The sequence below is a fragment of the Sander lucioperca genome, chromosome 16 (assembly GCF_008315115.2).
Source record: "Sander lucioperca isolate FBNREF2018 chromosome 16, SLUC_FBN_1.2, whole genome shotgun sequence".
Classification (NCBI taxonomy): domain Eukaryota; kingdom Metazoa; phylum Chordata; class Actinopteri; order Perciformes; family Percidae; genus Sander; species Sander lucioperca.
The window spans coordinates 13907300-13930395 of record NC_050188.1 but is presented as its reverse complement, the minus strand read 5'-3'; the positions used below and the strand labels follow the sequence as shown (position 1 = coordinate 13930395).

Genomic DNA, 23096 nt, shown 5'->3' with positions numbered 1-23096 from the left:
TTACAATTTGTATTATGATATTTTTAAAGGTTAACTACTATTTAGCATTTTCAGGTTCATAATTGTATTTTGTGTTTGTGCTAGAACATGTTTACATGCTTTAATGTTAAAAAAGCACTTTATCTTTCTTATACTTCCCATGGCTGCTGCTCCTGTATTCACCCTCAGTCTGAGATGCTCTGTTGGAGCGCCTGTCTCTATATGCCCCCCTTACGACAAAGCCCAGTCTGTTCTGATTGGCCAGCGTGTTTCAGCGAGTCTCCTGAAATCTCCATTCCACTCAAGGGGGTAAGCTTCTCCTCGGAACGCGTAGCTCCTATGGCGCCATTTTGATGCTAACAAGCCATCACCTCCCATTAGCATTCCATTGACTGCCATTCATTTTGGCGCCACTTTGACAGTGAATAACTTTACATCTGAAGGGTTTAAATACTCTATTTGTCCATTGTTTATTTCTAAAGAAACACGACAATGTATAAAAGGCTCCATTACCTTGTACCTCATGTTAGCGCTCCATAGCAGACGTTTTTGTAAAAATAGGCTAACGATTGTGTCATAACCACGCGACTTACTGTTGCACAGTAGAGGAATTACCGTATAGTACAGGAGAAACTCGCAGGCAATTTCGACTCACATTAGCTGTTTAAGTTTAATTACTAATGTTAACTAGCATTTTAGTTAGCGATAATTAGCCTGTGCCTATATTATCTCCTTAAATATACCTATGCTCCCCGTCTCTGCAAGATTCGTAATGATTGAGATTTCTCTTGGCATAGCTACCAGAAGACTTACAACTTTCAGAAAGGTTGCTCACGTCACATTTATGTCGTCTCTCTCAGTTGGAGGCTGCGCAGTAACGCTCAGCCATCACCGGAAAAGTGCTTCTAATATCCTTCACTGGTCTCCGTCCAGAGCAACGGGATCTGTTGGTCCAGTTTATATATGTCAATGATTCCACTCAGGCTTGCTAGGTCCGTAGTTTTCCCGCGTAATTGGTCTACTTTTAAAGTGTTGCGCGGGTTGCATTTTTTGTCTGCTAGTTGTGTAGCCCAGACCCACACATACACGAAGTGCGCACAGCCCAGCACCTCTCTCTAGCAAAGGCAGCAAACAGACTAGTACTCAGTTTACAACAAAACAGGTTAGTTTGTGCATCAGTGAATTGGTGTACATTCACAGAGATTTATTTATTAATGATTATATAATGTATCTAATTACACAAAGCAAATTTAGGACCTAGGTGAAATAACTTTAGGGAAAAAAGCTTTTAAAGCTGGTATACTAAACATGTATTGTGTGTAGATATTACAATACATTTGGCAATTATAGCAATGCTGTTGGACTTTAAAAGCAGTGTAAGGGTTAGTGTGTTATGTTTTGGTAGGGAAATATTTTGAGTTCTGGTGTTGGGGAGGTTTATAGGCCATTGGTTGGTTTTGGGCTGGTTTTGATTGCCCATTGGGCTGGGTTTGTCATACAGACCTGGCAACCCTTGTTCCTGTTGTTTTTAGTAGTAGAGTAGAAAAAACTGTGCACCGGAACAACCGGTGCATTCAGAACAATTGGAAATCTGAATGTATTAGCTCACAGTGCTTTCTCTGAAATATGTTAACCTCATTGTTTGAAGCTTTTGCCATGTTTAACATCCAACAATTCAACATTATAACATTATAGATATGACAAAAAATACAGAAAAGCATAATATGTCACCTTTTACACAAAGTGAAACAAGACAAAGACGTGTTAGTCAGTATGACTGTCTGCTTATGATACAATGATGACATTACTGCTTTATTCAAATATGGTTTAATATTATGGTATATGTTATATATGTGGTGGTATATATATATATCCATCCATCCATCCATCTTCTTCCGCTTATCCGGTAACGGGTCGCGGGGGTAGCAGCTCCAGCAGGGGACCCCAAACTTCCCTTTCCCGAGCCACATTAACCAGCTCCGACTGGGGGATCCCGAGGCGTTCCCAGGTCAGGTTGGAGATATAATCCCTCCACCTAGTCCTGGGTCTTCCCCGAGGCCTCCTCCCAGCTGGACGTGCCTGGAAAACCTCCCTAGGGAGGCGCCCAGGGGGCATCCTTACCAGATGCCCGAACCACCTCAACTGGCTCCTTTCGACGCGAAGGAGCAGCGGCTCTACTCCGAGCTCCTCACGGATGACTGAGCTTCTCACCCTATCTCTAAGGGAGACGCCAGCCACCCTCCTGAGGAAACCCATTTCGGCCGCTTGTACCCTGGATCTCGTTCTTTCGGTCATGACCCAGCCTTCATGACCATAGGTGAGGGTAGGAACGAAAACTGACCGGTAGATTGAGAGCTTTGCCTTCTGGCTCAGCTCTCTTTTCGTCACAACGGTGCGATAAATTGAGTGTAATACCGCACCCGCTGCGCCGATTCTCCGACCAATCTCCCGCTCCATTGTTCCCTCACTCGCGAACAAGACTCCAAGGTACTTGAACTCCTTCACTTGGGGTAAAGACTCATTCCCTACCTGGAGAAGGCACTCCATCGGTTTCCTGCTGAGAACCATGGCCTCAGATTTAGAGGTGCTGATCCTCATCCCAGCCGCTTCACACTCGGCTGCGAACCGATCCAGTGAGTGCTGAAGGTCACAGGCCGACGATGCCATCAGGACCACATCATCTGCAAAAAGTAGCGATGAGATCCCCAGCTCACCAAACTGCAACCCCTCTCCACCCCGACTACGCCTCGATATCCTGTCCATAAATACTACAAACAGGATTGGTGACAAAGCGCAGCCCTGGCGGAGGCCAACTCTCACCTGAAACGAGTCCGACTTACTGCCGAGAACCCGGACACAGCTCTCGCTTTGGTCGTACAGAGATTGGATGGCCCTGAGAAGGGACCCCCTCACCCCATACTCCCGCAGCACCTCCCACAGTGTCTCCCGGGGGACCCGGTCATACGCCTTCTCCAGATCCACAAAGCACATGTAGACCGGTTGGGCATACTCCCAGGCTCCCTCCAGGATCCTTGCGAGAGTAAAGATCTGGTCCGTTGTTCCACGACCAGGACGGAATCCGCATTGTTCCTCTTCAACCTGAGGTTCGACTATCGACCGAACCCTCCTTTCCAGCACCTTGGAGTAGACTTTACCGGGGAGGCTGAGAAGTGTGATACCCCTGTAATTGGCACACACCCTCTGGTCCCCCTTTTTGAAAAGGGGAACCACCACCCCGGTCTGCCACTCCTTAGGCACCGTCCCCGACTTCCACGCAATGTTGAAGAGGCGTGTCAACCAAGACAACCCCTCCACACCCAGAGCTTTAAGCATTTCTGGACGGATCTCATCAATCCCTGGGGCTTTGCCACTGTGGAGTTGTTTAACTACCTCAGCAACTTCCACCAGGGAAATTGACGACAATCCCCCATCATCCTCCAGCTCTGCCTCTACCATAGAGGGCGTATTAGTCGGATTTAGGAGTTCCTCAAAGTGCTCCTTCCACCGCCCTATTACCTCCTCAGTTGAGGTCAGCAGCGTCCCATCCTTACTGTACACAGCTTGGATGGTTCCCCGCTTCCCCCTCCTGAGGTGGCGAACAGTTTTCCAGAAGCACCTTGGTGCCGACCGAAAGTCCTTCTCCATGTCTTCTCCGAACTTCTCCCACACCCGCTGCTTTGCCTCTTTCACGGCAGAGGCTGCAGCCCTTCGGGCCCTTCGGTACCTTGCAACTGCCTCCGGAGTCCCCTGGGATAACATATCCCAGAAAGACTCCTTCTTCAGTCGGACGGCTTCCCTGACCACCGGTGTCCACCACGGTGTTCGTGGGTTGCCGCCCCTTGAGGCACCTAAGACCCTAAGACCACAGCTCCCCGCCGCAGCTTCAGCAATGGAAACTTTGAACATTGTCCACTCGGGTTCAATGCCCCCAGCCTCCACAGGGATGCACGAAAAGCTCCGCCGGAGGTGTGAGTTGAAAGTCTGTCGGACAGGGGCCTCCTCCAGACGTTCCCAGTTCACCCGCACTACCCGTTTGGGTTTACCAGGTCTGTCCAGAGTCTTCCCCCACCCTCTGACCCAACTCACCACCAGATGGTGATCAGTTGACAGCTCTGCCCCTCTCTTCACCCGAGTGTCCAAAACATACGGCCTCAGATCAGATGAAACGATTATAAAATCGATCATTGACCTTTGGCCTAGGGTGCTCTGGTACCAAGTACACTTATGAGCATCCCTATGTTCGAACATGGTGTTCGTTATAGACAATCCATGACTAGCACAGAAGTCCAACAACAAACAACCACTCTGGTTTAGATCAGGGAGGCCGTTCCTCCCAATCACGCCTCTCCATGTGTCTCCATCATTGCCCACGTGCGCGTTGAAGTCCCCCAGCAGAACTATGGAGTCCCCTACTGGAGCCCCATACAGGACTCCACTCAAGGTCTCCAAGAAGGCCGAATACTCCGAGCTCTTGTTTGGTGCATACGCACAAACAACAGTCAGAGTTTTCCCCCCCACAACCCGCAGGCGTAGGGAGGCGACCCTCTCGTCCACCGGGGTAAACTCCAACGTAGCGGCGCTCAGCCGGGGGCTTGTGAGTATCCCCACACCCGCCCGGCGCCTCACACCCTGGGCAACTCCGGAGAAGAAAAGAGTCCAACCCCTATCCAGGAGTATGGTTCCAGAACCGAGACTGTGCGTAGAGGTAAGCCCCACCAGATCCAACTGGTAGCGCTCCACCTCCCGCACAAGTTCCGGTTCCTTCCCCCACAGAGAGGTGACGTTCCACGTCCCCAGAGCCAGCGTCTGCTGCCCGGGTCTGGTCCGTCGAGGCCCCTGACCTTCACTGCCACCCATGTGGCAGCGCACCCGACCCCAGCGGTTCCTCCCACAGGTGGTGGGCCCATGGGTTGGAGAGAGAGGTGCCACGTAGCTTTTTCGGGCTGTGCCCGGCCGGGCTCCGTGGCAAACCCGGCCACCAGGCCGGGTTTGCCACATATATATATATATATATATATATATATATATATATATAATATTATTCTATACTCTGAGTTAGTTCCTAAAGATGTAAATGACAGAGACCAAAGATATGTCTAATGCATACATTTAATGGTTGGTAGGAAATGATAACCACAAACTGGATGAAAGTACTCTCACCAAACCTAACTCAATATATTCAAAGGCTTAAAGTCTACATAATAGAGTATATGACAGCACAACTCTACAAATACGAAGAGTAATATTACCTGAGATGAGATTATGAATGTATTTAGTTTGCAAGTAGGCCTACTGATTAACTCTGTGCCAAATGTCAAGAATTGTGAAAAACAGTTGTATCTTTACTTTGAAAAATAAATAAAGTTGAAATATATTTGGGATAATTGAACCTCAAGATGTTGAGGGTGACAAAAGTACCAACTTTGTTTTAATTTGTCCTGAAATATTCAAAACATTGGGTTTCTAAGAAGAACCATAACACATTCTAGTTACACTAATAATTAATGCAACTTTCTTTATCTTTATCTACTTTTGTTGTTTGATTAATTCAGTTTATTTTATGCTTTCACATGCAAACTTTCTGAAGCCCTTACTCTTCTAGAAATAAACAAAGAAGCAAAATTTGATTCACTGTTGAATATGAAGTTTAAGAACTGTTAAATAAAGCTTTCAGAGCTGCTTTATTGTTGAATTTTCTGCAGATGATGATATTGTTGCGTTGATCTGGATGTTGAGAAGATGATCTTTCTTTCACAACTCACTGCAAAAAGACAAAAAATATATTTTCACATGTATTCTTTAATGTGTGGATCCACCAGACCTCATATTGTAACGGTATTCAGAAACTATTTATTATTATTTCTTTCCTACATGGATTGTAATGTTAGGTATTTACTGATAACCCAAACATAATCTCAGGAAATGAGTCCACTGTCACACAGATAAACCTCATTTCAACTTTATTTGTCATATTCTCCAGCCTGTATCCCACTCACCAGGTAGGGAAGTCCTGTGCGGAAAATGAGGCCATGTACTGCTGCATCATTTCCTGCGAGAAGCCCATGGTGTCTCTGAAGGGCAGGAATTTGTCACATGCTCCGCACAACTTGTCTGCCATGCTGTCACTCACAGTTACAATGAGCTCCTGGGTGTTGCTGTACGACAGCTGGAAGTGTGACGTCTGCTCGATAATTGTGGTTTTCTCACTGCGTCTCACAAAGATATTATTTCCAGGTAGAATCAGAATCAGAATCAGAAAGGGCTTTATTGCCAAGTACGTTGCACATACGAGGAATTTGTCATGGTGTTGTTGGAGCATGTCACACATACAAATATAAGAAGGATAAAAAGATATAAACAATATAAGTATAAACATATACACACAGTACGTATTAATAACGATAAAATAAATTTAAATAAATAGTAAAATAAGTTAAACAGTAGTGAAAAGGGACGCTACAGCAGAGTAGGTACAGTGGCATGAGGAGCCAGAGGTGGGGTGTGGAGAGAGTCAGGATGGATTCCGAGCCTTGTTTAGAAGGCTAGTGGTGGAGGGGAAAAAACTGTTTATGTGACGTGAGGTTTTGGTCCTAATGGACCTCATCCTCCTGCCAGAGGGGAGTGGCTCAAAGAGCTTGTGTCCGGGGTGGGAGGGGTCAGCCACAATCTTTCCAGCACGCTTCAGAGTCCTGGTGGCGTATAGGTCCTGGAGCGGCGGCAGATTGCAGCCAATCACCTTCTCAGCTGACCGAATGACACGCTGCAGCCTGCCCTTGTCCTTGGCAGTGGCAGCAGCGTACCAGATGGTGATGGAGGATGTGAGGATGAACTCAATGATGGCTGTGTAAAAGTGCACCATCATTGTCTTTGGCAGGTTGAATTTCTTCAGCTGCCGCAGGAAGTACATCCTCTGTTGTGCTTTCTTGACGAGGGAGCTGATGTTCAGCTCCCACTTGAGGTCCTGGGAGATGGTAGTTCCCAGGAAGCGGAAAGACTCCACAGTGTCAATTGTGGAGCCACAGAGGGTGATGGGGGCAGGTGAGGCTGGGTTCTTTCTGAAGTCCACAACCATCTCCACTGTCTTTAGAGCGTTGAGCTCTAGATTGTTTTGCTTGCACCAGGTCACCAGGTGGTCAGCCTCCCACCTGTAGGCGGACTCGTCTCCATCAGAGATGAGTCCGATGAGGGAGGTGTCGTCCGCAAACTTTAGAAGCTTGACGGACTGGTGACTGGAGGTGCAGCTGTTGGTGTACAGGGAGAAGAGCAGAGGAGAAAGAACGCAGCCCTGGGGGGATCCGGTGCTGATGGTCTGTGAGTCGGAGACGTGTTTCCCCAGCTTCACATGCTGCTTCCTGTCAGACAGGAAGTCAGTGATCCACCTGCAGGTGGAGTCAGGCACACCTGGGAGAGTTTCTGCTGAAGCAGAGCCGGGATGATGGTATTGAAGGCAGAGCTGAAGTCCACAAACAGGATCCTGGCGTAGGTTCCTGCGGAGTCCAGGTGCCGGAGGATGTAGTGGAGGGCCAGGTTGACTGCATCGTCTACAGACCTATTGGCTCTGTAGGCAAACTGCAGGGGGTCCAGGAGGGGGTCGGTGAGGTCTTTGAGGTGTGAAAGCACAAGGCGCTCAAAGGACTTCATAACCACAGAGGTCAGGGCGACGGGTCTGAAGTCATTAAGTCCTGTGGTCCTTGGCTTCTTGGGGACAGGGATTATGGTTGAGGTCTTGAAGCAGGCTGGCACGTGACATGTCTCCAGTGAGGTGTTAAAAATGACTGTGAACACTGGAGACAGCTGGTCAGCGCAGTGCTTCAAGCTGGATGGGGAGACAGCATCCGGTCCAGCAGCTTTCCTGGGATTCTGTCTCCTGAACAGTCTGTTGACGTCCCTCTCGTGAATGGAGAGAGTCGTCACTGAGGTGGGAGGGGGGGTGGAGGTGGAGGGGACCTTTAAGGAGGGCATTGGTGGGGGGGCCCAGGACCCTGCTGAGGTGGGCGAGGTGGAGGTGATGCACAGTGGCTGTAGCTGTAGGGAGGTGTCGTGGGGGATGGTGTCAGGACTGTCCTTTTGTCTTTCAAATCGACAGTAGAACTCGTTCAGGTCATTGGCTAGGTGTCGGTCATTGAAGGAGTGGGGGGTTTTAGGCTTGAAGTTGGTGATCTGACTAAGTCCTTTCCAGACAGTCGCAGAGTCATTAGCTGAGAACTGGCGTTGGAGCTTCTCAGAGTACCGATGTTTAGCCTCCTTCACTGCCTTGCTAAATTTGTACTTTGACTCAGCTGGGAAGAGTCACCTTTTTACCATTGACCTGTAAACAGCATGAGATTCAGATGTGGTAGTTCTGAGATGGACTGGAAACAAGTGCAAACAGCTAGTCTGGCTCTGACCAAAGGTAAAAATCTGCCTACCAGCATCTCTAAAGCTCACTACTTTATAACTAAAAAACATTATATCTTGTTTCTTTAATCCGTACAAAAACTGAAGTGTGCTGGACTATTTTTTGGCTGGGAGCTATGACTGGTCTCTGCTCCTCACCAAGAAGTAGTCCAGCACATACACCCCCCATTAAACCATAATATACCAATGAACTGTACATTTCCAGCATACCATGTTTTTTGGCAGATCTTCAGGTAGTAGTTGAAGCCGTTGGTTTCCATTTATTCATTTGAACTTCCATTCCAAATGCTATAATGTAGAAAGACTTGACACTAGCTTGAGATCTACTCTACCACACTGAATTTGAACACCGTTATTTCCACCAGACCTCATATTCCCAGAGTTTTGGGGAAATGAAAGTTGGACATATATTCGCTAGGTGGCCAGAAACATTCTTCAAATGAATGCTGAAAAAGGAAACTGTTTGCTTACAAGTTTCGCCATAGCAACTTTGATATCATGTCAATGTTGCGTATACAGCTTGTTTTGGTGCCCCCAAGTGGCCAGAAATAAATTGCAATGCATGTTTAAGCGATGTGCAAGAGTTATTAAAGATTAATAAAAATATAATAAAAAATATAATATTTTATTTTTTTTATAATATAAAAAATGATTTGCAAGACCTTTCTGTCAAATGCATTAACATAGAATGTAACTTTGATAGAAAATGATTAAGAGGGCTAAATGTGATGGCTTGCCTATTTTAAACTTTAAGTTTCTGAAATGAGTGCAGACCAACGGCTGCCTGGAAAGCAGGTATTCAATCTAAAAACACACAGAATGCTTTGAAAACTTGACAGCAGACTGGCGGCTACCTCACCTTATAGGTACAACCATTGTAGCATCAACCACAATCCTCCAGGGCAACACAGCCAGTCCCATTGAAGTAGTAGCCTTCATTACAGGCGCAGCCCTCAGCACACGTGGTGGGGCAGCTGATGGTGTCGGTGAGACCAGGACACGGAGAGCGACAGGTTTCAGAGCAGATCTCGTAGTGACTGTTTTCAGAACACTTAATAGCTACAAAAGAAAGCATATTCAGATGACCTAATGCAACAATGGCATAATACTAAATTCCTGGACTGTGAAGATATACATCTAGACAAAATCTGTATCTGTATAAAAAAGTGGCATAGTTACGGACAAATATGTGGGTTGTTAAAGGTGGAGTTTTTTTTAAATTACAAACATTTTACATTTAGTTTTTCTCACCAAAACCCATTGTGTGTACCCTTAACCTCTAACAAACATGTTCAATACATTTCCTTCCTCACTGAATTTTTGCGAAGACGGTTTTATTGTTTTAAATCGCACATTGTTTACAAGCAGTTTTCTAGCAGTCTTCTTCTTATTTGCCTTTGTTTTATTGTAAAACATGTTTTTATATTTCATGGCATATTACCGCCACCAACTGTCAATCAGCAAAATAGCGTCAGACCACATACAAACAAAACAGACACCCACTTGTAAAGACAGGGCTCTATAGTGCTACTGGCAGTCAAAAACTCTACAGAGTACCTTTAATGGTTTTGCAACATTACAACAATATTATGAGATAGAAAAGTGCTGGATGAAGAAATAAAGATAATAACATTTAGCATCTGAGTTAAGCTGAGTAAAGGAACATCATTCATCACACAGACAATAGTACTTACGGCAGAAATCAGGCGTCCTCCAGTTGTCGATCTTTACTCTGGTGGTCTGACAGTCAGTCAAGTACGCTGAGATGCTGTTGCAGAGTATGTTACGTTTTCCCTGAGACATGCAGACATCATAGACACAATCTCTGTAGTAAGACTCAGGATTTAGTTGGTTGTGGCAGGCAGCAAAGGTACCAGTAGAATTTGTGAGACTCCTACAATCTTCCTCAAAGATTTTCTTTAGTGTGCTGTTACATTTGGGGCACTGGTCGCCACTGCAGCCGTCTTCACAGACCACCCCCCGGCACGGCCATTTTCCAGGCTGCTCCAAGAGTCTGGATGTCCTTGGTAATATTTCCATCAGGTAGCTCAAACTCATCTATCTCAGTGTCTTTAAAATTGCCACACAGGCCACAAGTTTTGCCCTTGTAGTTTCCAGGAATAGTGACAGTAACTTTGTAGATCATATCATAAGTCACCTTCAGGCCAAAGTCAATTATGATAGCATAGTTAAAGCCATCTTGGAAGACTTCCACTTGTCCCTCATTGAGGTTAAGAGGAATGGTTGTCAAGGTGCCATTTACCTGTAGAACAGAAAGAAAAAGATCAGCTCATTTTTATTATCAATGAAAATCCAGGTAAAAATGAATGAATAGATGAAAAATCAACAGTCTCTAAACAACGTCACTAACTATGATCGTTTTAAGTTGATTCATTTGGAGGACCAGGGTTGTGCCGTACACCTCCACAGCAACAAGCTTGGCTACAGACACATTTGGCTGGTCTGTCTGTGTCCACTTCTCATTCTCCACTACCACAGAGAAGTCTCTGAGCCGTGAACCCTCCAGATGACACGATTCAGCTGCAGTGTAGGTGCAGGTGCCTTGGAAGTCATAGTATGGTTGTCAAAGGTTGTGTAATGTGGATCACCTGCTATTGTGCAGGTTCCATTTCCCGTTGGATGACATGATCGAACATTCTTGATCAGGGCACACGTCTCATATGGCCCACAAGAGTGTGTCTCACAATGCATATAAGGTAACAGTGATATGTTTAGAACAGGTAGAGTAAAACCTGGTCAGAAGTGAATTGCTACTGTATATAAAGCTTACCTTGCCATTGCAGGTGCATTTTTGCTGACAGTCGGATGACAGAAAACTCTGCCCCTTCCTATAATATTTGCCTTTGTGCATGCAACCACACTGCTCAACAGGTACATACTTGTGTTCACTGAGTAGGAAGCCGTCATTGCACACCCATCCTTCCTGGCAGGGCTTCTTGCAGCCAGGGGGAGGTAACCCAGTGTCACATGTTGCATGATTCCATAATGTGTAGTTCATCTAAAACATATTCAGAGATATTTTTGAATTAAGTGAATGAATAACATTTCTTCACAGTCTCCTTGAGTAACATAAAAAGTCCAGTTTGTTAAAAGACCTTACTTACCCTGACAAGGCCAAACTCTGATCGCACAATGGTCATAGTGTACCCGTACACCTTAATGATCACCTTGCCGACAAATGTAACTTTTGAACCAGCCTGTTGGTCATTCTGAGCATCAACCTCAAAAGCTGGGTGACCTTCATCCATATGGCAGTTCCTGACCATTGTGTAGGTGCAGCTGCCCATGAAGTTGTAGTAGTTTCCGTCAAATGTGCGATAGTGAGGATCACCCATGGCCCAGCAGGTACCTGCTTTGATGGCTGGTGATTTTTTGACACATGTTGGGGAGTTTCCTTTCATCTGGCACTCTTCATCTTCTGAACATTTAATTGTGCTGCAATTATGTTTCTCTGACACAATGTAAGAAGAAGAGAGGACAAATTAACCATTTACATGTACATTTTACTGTACTATACTATTATGTTATATTATTCTATGCCAGTCCATGCTAAGCTATGCTATACTACGTAGTTTTATTATTATGCAATATTACGCTGTTTTACAATAAACTTAAAGGTGCAATTAATAACATTTTTACATAGACAAATAATGGAGAAAAAAAAAGAATACATCCACAGAGCTTTTAGAAAGTTAAAATTATGATTGTAAATCAATTATTTTAAAAATGTTGGCAGGTCCAAAATTAATGTTTTGTTTATCTCCTTAAGATGTCTGATGTTTGGTTCCAGCTTCTAACAAGGTTTGTGAGCCAATAGTATAATCATCAATGTTATCAATTACACCTTTAACTATGCTAGGCTATAGCGCACAATGCCATGCTATGCTATGTGATGTTACAATATACTATATTATGTAATGCTATGCTAAACTATGACTATGTTATGCTGAACTGTATATGTTATGCTGTACTACACGTTGTGTTGTGCTCGATTATATGCTATGCCGTCCTTTAATGTAGTGAACGTACTATCCTATTCTGTGCTATACACTTGATTGCATTATATTGTGTGATTATATTGTGATTATTTAACCTACCTGCTGGGTCAGCAGATGCAGGGGATCCATAACCATTAGAATAAGCAACACCAAAACTGTAGACTCCAAATGGAGAGTCAGGGTGAGATATCTGATAGAAGTTTGCCCCAGTGCTATAGTACATCTCAGCCCAGGAGAAATCCGTCTCTGGGGTTTGGGGTCAATTTTGATGCCATCCAAGTCTTTGTTCTAAGCCACAACTATGATATTGTTGTAGAAATCACCCTGTCCCTCCAGAGAGTAGGAAGTGCTGAACTGACTTGCGGGCAGTATAGTCATCAGGAAGGGATCAAAATACTGTAGTTCATCATCAGGGCCCCCATTGAATTCAAAAAGGACCTGGATACCCTTGTCAGATGTCAAATACATAGCATGTGGCCACTGAGAGTAGAGCTTGAGAGTTTGTCCTGCAAACATAGAGTAACTCTGGACCTTTCCATTAACATTTACGGTTATTTTGGTGTGCTGGGATGCTTGGACAAAAACACTGTCATATGAAGAGGAAAAAAATGTTATGATAAGGCAGGGGGGCAATGATGAATTCTTTCCCCCAGCTGTTTACAGGAAGAAGTTGTTCATAGACGTGGTTGCAGTTGGTGTACTTCTGGACACAGCTATGTCCCGAGGAGACGGCAACAGGAAAGCGTGAGACTACATTAGTACCTCTCAGGTTATCCTGACTCTGAACCTGCACAGTCTCAAATGCCTCTAGCTTTAGGGTCATCTTGCTTCCTCTCCTATAATATTTCCCTTGGAATCTGACATAGCCCCACGGACGCCAAATCACCAACCAATTAATCACATGGCACTTATCATTAATCAACTTGTCAGGATCGTGTTTAAAGCTTGTTAAAAGAGTTTCTGAGCCTAAAGGCTGTTTTATGCTTCTGCGTCGAATCGATGGCGTACCCCCGCAGACCCCTCTGCGTCTATGCCAGACCCTACGCTGTAGCCTGTAGCCTGACTACACGTCGCAGCGGCGAACGTCGCAGCGGCGCACGTCGCACGTCGCTTGGCCGTGGCTTGGTAGCGTTGCATTTCCCCTAAGTCATTTCCTGGTTCAGTGGAAAATCTGTAGCATCAAAAGTTAACCCTCTTGTCGGTACACGATCCGTTCTGCCTGCACGATCCGTTCTGCACATGCGCAAAATGTTCGCGCATGCGCGGTTGTACGAGGATTTACGACACTGCACGATCTGTTCCACGCTTCCGGTCGACAGCCAAGCTAACGTTAGTTTAGCTAACAGCTAATTTGGCTAACTGCTAGCTGAGACAGCATGTAATAACTTTAAAAGACCCTCAAAATAAAACTTGAAAATAAACGTTGACATATATAACAAACACCTAACATATATAACAGCTGTTACGTCAGTTCTACTTTACTTGTGCTCATTTAAAATACAATCACTCAATACTTGTCTTTATTGTTATTACTGTGAAGTCTTAATTTAGCTGTAGCCTGCTTTTCCCATTACGTTTGAGTTAACGTTATTTTAGACTGAATCTAGCTGTCAGCTAGCGGTTAGCCGAATTAGCTGTTAGCTAAACTAACGTTAGCTTCCCGGTGGAGGCTAGCCACAGGCTAGCGTGGAACAGATCGTGCAGGTCGTATGGATACGTAAAACAGTATTATCTTGCGCATGTGCAGAACGGATCGTGCAGGCAGAACGGATCGTGTACCGACACCTCTCCTTGATTTCATGTTGTTTATGGAGAAGGAGAACCAGGAAATGAGTCGGGGGGGGGGGAATGCAACGCTACCAAGCCACGGCCGAGTGACGTGCGTCGCTGCGACGTGTAGTTACATTTTTCGAGAGGTGGACGTTAGGCTACGGCGTAGGGTCCGGCGTGGGTTTGTGTCTTCACGTACCTACGTGTATAGCAACGGCGTAGATTTTATGCAGAATTATAAATCAGCCTTAAGAGGCCTGAGAACGGATGGAAAACACATATTAGCGACTCAACTGACTGTGGTGCTTAATTAAATGTAGGAGAATGTGTAATGCCGTGCTTAGCTTCCTCTAAAGACTATTCAAAAGTTTGACTTAAATGAAACATACATGTTTATATAAGTGGATGATAGTGGATAAATGTGAACTCAAGGCTTTTTTTTTATATTAATAGGCACTGTGTGGGATTTTTACATCCACATATTAAAAATGTACAGGTAAGAGTAAAATCCAATCTAGTCTGAAAGATGCATTAGAAATATGAGGGGGGGGGGGAAGAATCTATATTGTCCAAGGACATTGGATACCAAATAACAAAACAAAGAACATGTTAAATGCACAGTAGAGCAACACTTATACAGTATATGAGTGAGTAAATGAGTCAATATTTAACAGATGCAGATTGTATTTGTGATAGCAGTGCACGTTAAGGGTGTTGAATGGTCATATATGTAGTCACACCCCAACTATCACCTGAAACACAAAACAAACCAATCAAATACTGATGGACACGTATTCATGTTTTCAAAAATAAATTGATATTAAATATTAAACAAGGATAAGAAATGGTTTTAATATTAGCTGAAAAAAGGTAGTGATTCAATCAATTAGCACTTCTTTAACAGCACAATGCAGACAGCAGGAATAATCGTGTGAGAATTGTTTGAATTTAAGGGAGTGAAAAGCTGTTAGTGATTCACTGTTTTTTAGGGAGTGCATCCTTCATTCCTCTCACATGTCGGAACACCGTTTGTAGATAACGACATGAGATGAGAGCATTTTTTGGTGAGTGTGAACCATCTCTTGATAAGAGAAAGCACACTCACTCAGTTTTTGAAAGCAGGGGTTGAGGGAGTTTACCTAACGTCTGTTGAGTTTTGGAAAAGACATCAGAATTGTTGTGATAAATTGCTTGTCTGTGCCATGTTGCTTTCCCACTTCATCCAGTCAGCAAAGCATCACTGACTTGCCAAACAAGTACAAGATAAACTTACTTTTTTTTGTTCGTTAGTTGATATTTAACATTCATATTTATAAAATTCTGCATGAAATGTGTTAATTGCACATGGGAATTGGACTTCTAATTTGTTTTCTCTGTCTGATTCTACAGTTTTAGACTTTATGCTTTTTGCTTTTTTGTTGTTAAACAATCCCTCATTTCCCCATAACATACATCTTACCCATACCGACAACTGAGAAACTATATCAAAGACCACTTGTCCAACTTTAACACCTCAGAACCGTTTAAAGCAGATCTTTGTCTGAAGTCTATTTCCAGCACTAAAACGACAATAGCTTGGCGCAACCTCTAGCTCACCCAGTAGAATATGCGCCCCAGGTATGCTGAGTCCTCGACAGCGGCCTGGGTTCAAATCTGACTTGCGGCCCTTTGCTGCGTGTCATCCCCTCTCTCCCCCTTTTCCTATCTTCACTAAAAAGATGATTCCTTTCTTAAATGATAGACTACAAAGCCTGAACTCTCATGGATTGCACTCTTAGCCATTTCCCATTAAGTGGGGCTCGCGACAGGGATGTCTGCTCTCCCCCATGCTATTTGCAATCTCTCTTGAACCGTTAGCCCAAGCCAAAGGGCCAAATAAGGCAAAATAAAATCTGTAATATCCAGATTAAATCCAGTAGCAACTCAATATCATTATTTGCAGACAATATTTTGTTGTACATTGCTGATCTTAAGGACTCTATTAAAAAAATTCTTAAGATTTTCAACGAATTTGGCTCAATCTCCGGCTATAAAATTAACTGGAATAAATCTAACCTTCTTTTATTGAACAACAGGCATGTGGCATCAACCGTTAGTATTACAATACCAACCCAAAGCAAAATTACATATTTGGGAATCACCATACACGCATCCCTACAGCGAGTTGTCCAGGACAACTATGAAACTATATTAATAGTGTTCAAAGGGATCTGGCCAATTGGTGTGCGCTGCCAGCATCATTACGCTCCAGGATTGCTGTTGTTAAAATGAACATAGCTCCTCGTCTGAATTTCTTAAATACAATGATCCCATTACCCTCACCGATACATTTCTGGAAGAAACTTGATACCTTAATTCGGCAATATATTTGGAATAATAAACAACCTAGGCTAAAATACTCTACTGTGCAACGTACCTCAAACACGGGAGGCTTGGCCCTCCCCAACCTTAAAGTGTATCACAGAGCCTTTCAGCTACGGGCCCTCAGAGTGTGGATGGACCCCTCATCTACAGTCCCATGGAGAGAAATAGAGCAAAACCTCACTGGAAGTCTAAGACTGCAATACCTTGCCTTTTACAGGTGTGTGTCCAAAAAAGTCTATGCTAGCCTATGGCCCTATTATCACCAACACATTGACAACTTTAAACAGGTGGAGGAGCAACTATGCTACACCAGCAAGTGGCATCTGAACAGCCCAATTTGGCACAATACACACTTAATGTCTGGTAACAAACCCTTTGCTTGTAAGCAGTGGAGTGACAGAGGCATTTATACTGTAAACCAGCTATTCAATGAGAAAGGTATGTTGAGTTTTGAAGACCTAAGAGCTAGTTTTGAGGTCCCCAGGACATCCTTCTTCTTGTATCTGTGCTTAAAATGCATCTGAGCCCTAAAATGTTATGGAGTGCCATGGGGAAACAGTCTTGAGCCGCACCTAGTTATTAAATGGTTTGTTGATTTTCCTGTGAGAGGATTAGTGTCCAAGATCTATGCTAAACTGATGCAAGTATCCATAGGATAACTCCCAATAGCAAGGAAATGGGAGCGAGAGCTGAGACAGTTTGGGACAACATTTTCCATTGTTCCAAGAACCAAAATTACCAGCACATCCACTTCAACATATGTCATAGGACATACTGGACTCCTCAGAAGAGATACGTCTATAAAGTCATTCCCACTCCCTATTGCACGATCTGTCAACCTGAACAAACTGGAACTTTCCTGCACATGGTCTGGGACTGTGAACAGGTGCATGAGTTCTCGATTAAAACAACATCAATAATATTTGATATGATAGGATGTTGAATTCCTACTGACCCGATTGTTTTGTTACTAATGATGACTCTAAATTACACCTGCTTGGGAGACAGAAGACAGTTTGGCTAGCCGGCTCAACCACAACCAAGAAAATGATAGCTCAACGCTGGCTCCCCCCCCCCCCACTCGCTTTTTTTTCTCGCGGGTTTTTGTTCTTGTTCAATTGTGTTTATCTGTTCTGTATGTTCAAAAATATAAAAATAAAAAAAAAAACCCTGAACTCTCCCTCCACAGAAACCATCAAACAAGCATGGGAGAGAGAACTGGGTGAGGAGATATCTGGAGACATCTGGGATGATTTATAGGCCTACATAAATGTCAGACAATTCTTAATTAAATTGAAGGTGCTGTGTAGACTGTATTAAAATAAACTCCACCGCATTTTTCCTGAGGCCTCATCACAATGTGATAAGTGTAATTCCGCAGACGGCACCTTGTTACAAAGTTTGGCCTGCTGTCCGAAGCTGACCAAATACTGGAGGACATTTTCGGCATATTTTCCAAAGTGGTAGGTCTGACATTGTATCCTGACGCCAAGCTGATCATTCTTGGCACAACAGAGGCACTGAACACATTCAGGAAGCCTCAAAGACTTATGTATTGCCTTAAGCCTTATAATAGCAAAGAAAGTACGGCACTGGCTTAATGACTTGTCTGATACTCTCCACTTGGAGATAACCTGGTCAAACTGTTTCCAGTAAAGAAAAAGGCCTATTACAACATGTATCATCATACAGGTGGATTATTTATTTCCCCTACAAATGCAGACTTTTGAGACCAAGTTGTTTGTTGTGCTGCGTGCATCAGCAGATATCAAAGTTCAAACTAATTTTGGTTTTATCTTGACAGATCCCAACATTATGTTAATCCTCCCCACCTTTTCCACCCCCACTAACCCTCCAAGCATTTCACGCCCACAGACTCACTCCCCTTGCCCATGTAAGCTGGCTGCAGATCCAGTCACAAGTATCTTTCAGCAACTCAAGCTCCTGCAAGACAACCAGCTATGACTTTGATTAGAGGATTTTGGATAATTGCACTGCTGACTCTTCATGGTGCAGATGTGGGAGGTAATTTCTTATAGATTCTATGACCATTTATACTTAATGTAGGTACTCTTCAAATTACAATGTTGTTAACTTCTGTGTTGCTTTATGTTTTCTATCCACAGAGACCTATGGAAGATTAAGAGCTCTCATTGAGCCTAACGTACCTTTCCCACCTGCTCGTCCCACTGCTCAAAACCTCGCTGCCATCTGCTATCAAGGTCAGGGTCGTCCCAGATACCCATCCAGCTTCTTCCCGAGGTCTGGGTTCAGTCACTTCCGCCGCTGTGGAAAGGCCATCAACCGCCTGGAGTCGTGGTACAGTTTGTGCTGCAGTGGACTGGTAGCACAGCAGAGCGACCAGATACTCTGCTGTGCCCAACAAGCTGTGAGTCCCTGCTTATGTATGCCAGAATTATATTACACTGTTATTTATTGATCATGTTCATATTCAGGTGAGGAAGTTTTAGACTTCAGTTCAACTTTAGTTTTTGGATAAACTATGAAGTATACTGCATATTCCAACTGCAATATCATAAAATATTCCAACCACCTATTAAATACTGCTGGAAAAAATGTATTTGCAAATGTTTTTAACTGCAACACCAAGCACAAATACACACATAACTGGTAGTTTTAAATGCTTTTTTGTGATCTTTTTGCATTTAGTTCTTTCTGTAGGGACATTGACATAAAGTAATATGTTAAATGTATAATTTCTCTCATGTACATACTTTGTGATTTACCTCCTGTAATTACTAATATTTCAGAAGATTCACAAAGATAAGATTCATTGTAATATAGATAACAAATGTGTTTAGAAAATATACAAAGCATTTTAACATAAATATAATAAAATTTAAGAATAAATGACAAGATTGGTTTAAAGGTGCTGTAGGTAGGATTAGCCAAAGAATTTGAACATCAACTACTTCTCAGTCCCTCCCCCCCTTTCTGCTAGAGGCCAAACGGTCTCCTAAACCCCTCCCCCCACAAGGTAAAATAAATGGGTGTGCATGAGCAGTAATTAACATGCAGTTAGACACCCCCCCGGCCCTGATTGGTGTAAATGAACAGGGAGCTGTGGATTTTTGCAAATCACACTACAGGCTGGAGGTGGTAGCCTCGTGAGACCGTCCTGATCTCGCGAGCTTCAGTTTTCCACTCGCAGATCAGTCTGGCATCTTGAGATAGAGAAAATTTGGAGCCGTTTGCCAAACGACCGACCAATCAGCGTTGGTTTTGAAGCGGGTTTAGGTGTGACGCAACGAGAAGCGACTGTTCAGTCTAAGCAACATGGTGGCTTCCACGGATGAGATGAACGTAGCTATCGCGCAAGTTTTATCCGAATTATAAAGTATTCCTTCATTGAAAGAAGAGCAAAAAACGGCACTGGAGGCTTTTCTCAGAGGAAAAGATGTTTTTGCTCTTCTCCCAACTGGTTTCGGCAAGATTTTGATGTATCAACTGGCTCCGCTAGTCGTGAAGAAAATTAGCCTCATGAGACCGTCCTGATCTCGCGAGCTATCTGGCGGAGTCAGGTTAGTGATAGACAGATGGTTTATCCAATCAGCTAAGCATTATTTTCGCCCCTTCCCAAAAGTTCTCCAACGGAAAGTTCCCAGATGGATATGCCGAGCAAATGCGAAGCAATCCATCTGGCGGAGTCAGGTTATGGAGGTGGTGCCAGAGGAGCTGGATTTTTTTTTTTATTAACTGCTTTATGTAGTTCTACTGGAACATAGGGTCAGTTTCAGCAAATATGACAGAAAGTTAGTTTTATAAGTCTTACCTACTGCACCTTTAAGTCATTATTCAAAAACAAGTTGAATATATGGCCTTTTTATCTGAATATTAATAAAGATAGATACATGGTGAAAAAAGACCTCAGTGTATACAGCAACAGTAGATTGGCAGATTAAAAGACAAATGACAATAAATGTTTTAAATGAATTCCTGTACTTTATAATTGTTAGTAGTGTAGTGTTCTGCATCACTCATATACAAAATAGTTATTATTCAACTAAGGAATAAAGAATGATGAGAATTTGTGAGGATGAAAAGTACTTTTTACAGGGAGATGGGACACAACTTTGGACATAAAGTATATTTTTCTTACAGTGGAAACAAGCCCTGTCCCAGTTCTGTAAGGAAGAGTATGCCACTATGACCAACCCACATGTGTGCTGTAAGAACAGCGGAGACGCGCGGTGGACATGCTTCAACAGCGAGCTGCCAAACCCAAACTACAAGCCAACACTAGGCTACACTGCACCCCCAGTCCCTGAGGAGCCAGAATTCACCTTCAATCCAACCGCTTGCTGAAGGTGGTAAAATAAATATATACTGTATAAAACCAAACAGGTAATAAAATAATGATCTTGTGTAACTTTGGGGAGGTAGATTGGATAAATGTGCTCATCACCTGCATTAGAAAAATGTACACGATAATGCTGAGCTAGTATTGCTGAGTCCTGCTGATTTTTGTCACAGAGGAGGACAGGGCATGCTGGTTGTGTTAATGCTGAGTAAGGATAATAATAGCTGAAGTCAGTTATTACTTTGACAGATCTGTATTTTAACCATGCTGTGCCATGACAACAGGAAACTTTTTTTCAATTGCATTTCTCTGTCATTGTTCACTGTTATAACCCAAATAAATGGTGTCTGTGGTGGAATTTCCAGCTTACGAACTCATGCTATGTAAGTTGAGACAATGGTAGCCCAGGTCTCCTTCAGGTCAACATAACCTCATAACCCAGAGTAGCTGTTCAACTTTGTGCCTTCATGGAAGACGGGAGACATAACAGCTGTATGATAAGACAGTGCTGCTCAGCCTGCCAAGGCCATAGTGAAACTAAACAATAAAGGTGTCCAAGTTTGACAGTAGCATCAGGAAAAATGTGGTGTTTGATCAGCGTGTGTTTGAGGAAGAGTCACACATCCTGTGTTTAATGTTTCTTTCTTTTTTCTTCTGTATAGTATAGTGGAGCTCTTAAGCTATTTAGAATAGTATCATATGTGGGGCTAAGACATTTAGTGTCCCACTTTACCACTTTTCACCTAGTCTCGCATTGCCAGACCTTCCTCCACAGCGCTGTGGTGGAGGGTCTGGCTAGTCCACACAGCATTCCAGGATGGGAGAAAAACATGGTCTGGTTTATAGGCATTTCTTTAAACCATTCACAATCGTCTTGGGCGGCGCTAGGCAGACAGAGCAACGGTGCCTCTGCAAAATAGCCTCGGGTATAAACTTTTTTTGCTGGAACATGTGTACATTAAAAGGTTGTTTTAGTCGTGCAACAGAAAACTCAGATTAGACAGATCGTCTCGCTAGCTGTCTTGATTTATCCTGAAGAGATCTGAGGAGCATTTAACCATAGTCCTCATAAATCAACCACAGTTTAAAATGTCAACACAAAAAAAGCAAAAGGTGACGGACATCCGGCCGAAATGAGTGACATTCAGTGGAATTTCCGGTGGTACCTGAACAATCCCTAAAATGAAACATCGTCAATATAGACTACTATTCACCCTATGTAAAATGAGTTGTGCTGTTATAACCCAAATAAATGGTGTCCTGAGTGGATTTCACATTTTCTGACATACACTGTATTCTGTATGAAATTAAGGGTTAAATAAAGACATAAAAGTTAAATATATATGTATATATTTTTTTTTTAAACAGGTTTAATTCAAGTCTTTAAGTCTTGTAAGAGAAAATTCACACGTGCAATAAAACAAGTGTCCATGAGAGGTCGCTACTGGCTGTAATAATTGGGTGTGTGACATTAACGGATCAGTGATCATCAATAACAAAAGTTTAAGTATGCTGCGTAACCTAAATAGCAATGTGAATAAAAAAAAAATAAAAAAAATCTTAACACTGTCTGACAGAGATATTTTAAATTGTAGGTGTTACTCATGGATGTATAGAGGTGTTACTGTAAGTGAACTTTGCTTCAGACCACAACTAAAGAATGGCCGGTACATTTGCTGTTTGGCTTCAAAATAAAAGTGGAACACTTTAAAAACTGTAGAAATACAAATGTCATACTTAAAAACAGTCTTTATATACAGTATTGTACAGACTTGTGATCGTAATAATAAAAATAAATATTATAAAATGTTGCAATGTTACTTTCTGTTTCAGGCAGTCAAAAACAATATTTTTTACAATGAAAGACTTTGAGTTTAAAATGTGCACATTATCAAGATCATTGCAGTGGTGAAAAATATAACTAAATTTACTTCTTTCCTAATTTGAGATTAGTTGTATTTTACCTGAGTACTTCCACACTTCATACAACTATATCCCAGCGGCATACTCCATTGTATTTATTTAACATGGAATATGTTACTAGTTTAAGATTGTAAATACACAGCCTATGATGAACTTACAAAAATATGCTTTGTTATAAATTAAACTCCCCAAAGTAAATAAAGAAGGTGACCAACTAGAAATGCTGCTTACATATTAACTCATTAGTAATAATAATTACTACAATACAAACTTCCTAACAAATTCTCCTGCATAATGAGTACTTTTACTTTTGATGACTCAAG

At 43.0% G+C, this 23096-nt stretch overlaps 2 protein-coding genes across 3 annotated transcripts; one reads left to right on the top strand and one right to left on the bottom strand.

Annotated features, from left to right (window-relative positions):
- Positions 1–9247: 9247 nt before the first annotated feature.
- On the bottom strand, positions 9248–11368 carry LOC116047512 (IgGFc-binding protein-like). The gene is made up of 3 exons (XM_031296361.2): positions 10748–11368; positions 10071–10639; positions 9248–9435 (listed from the first exon to the last, which is right to left on the bottom strand). Exons 2-3 carry the CDS (start codon positions 10432–10434, stop codon positions 9260–9262), a joined length of 540 nt encoding a protein of 179 aa, XP_031152221.1. The 5' UTR covers positions 10435–10639; positions 10748–11368; the 3' UTR covers positions 9248–9259.
- Positions 11369–18388: 7020 nt separating this feature from the next.
- On the top strand, positions 18389–22134 carry ecm1a (extracellular matrix protein 1a). 2 transcript variants are annotated; one of them, XM_035993184.1, is made up of 3 exons: positions 18389–18554; positions 18665–18918; positions 20652–22134. In XM_035993184.1, the coding sequence occupies exons 1-3, from the start codon at positions 18491–18493 to the stop codon at positions 20853–20855; spliced, it is 522 nt and encodes a 173-aa protein (XP_035849077.1). In that variant the 5' UTR covers positions 18389–18490; the 3' UTR covers positions 20856–22134. The 2 variants fall into 2 exon arrangements, with proteins under 2 accessions (XP_035849077.1, XP_031151955.1); XM_031296095.2 differs by having other exon boundaries at positions 18656–18918.
- The last annotated feature ends 962 nt before the right edge of the window (positions 22135–23096 follow it).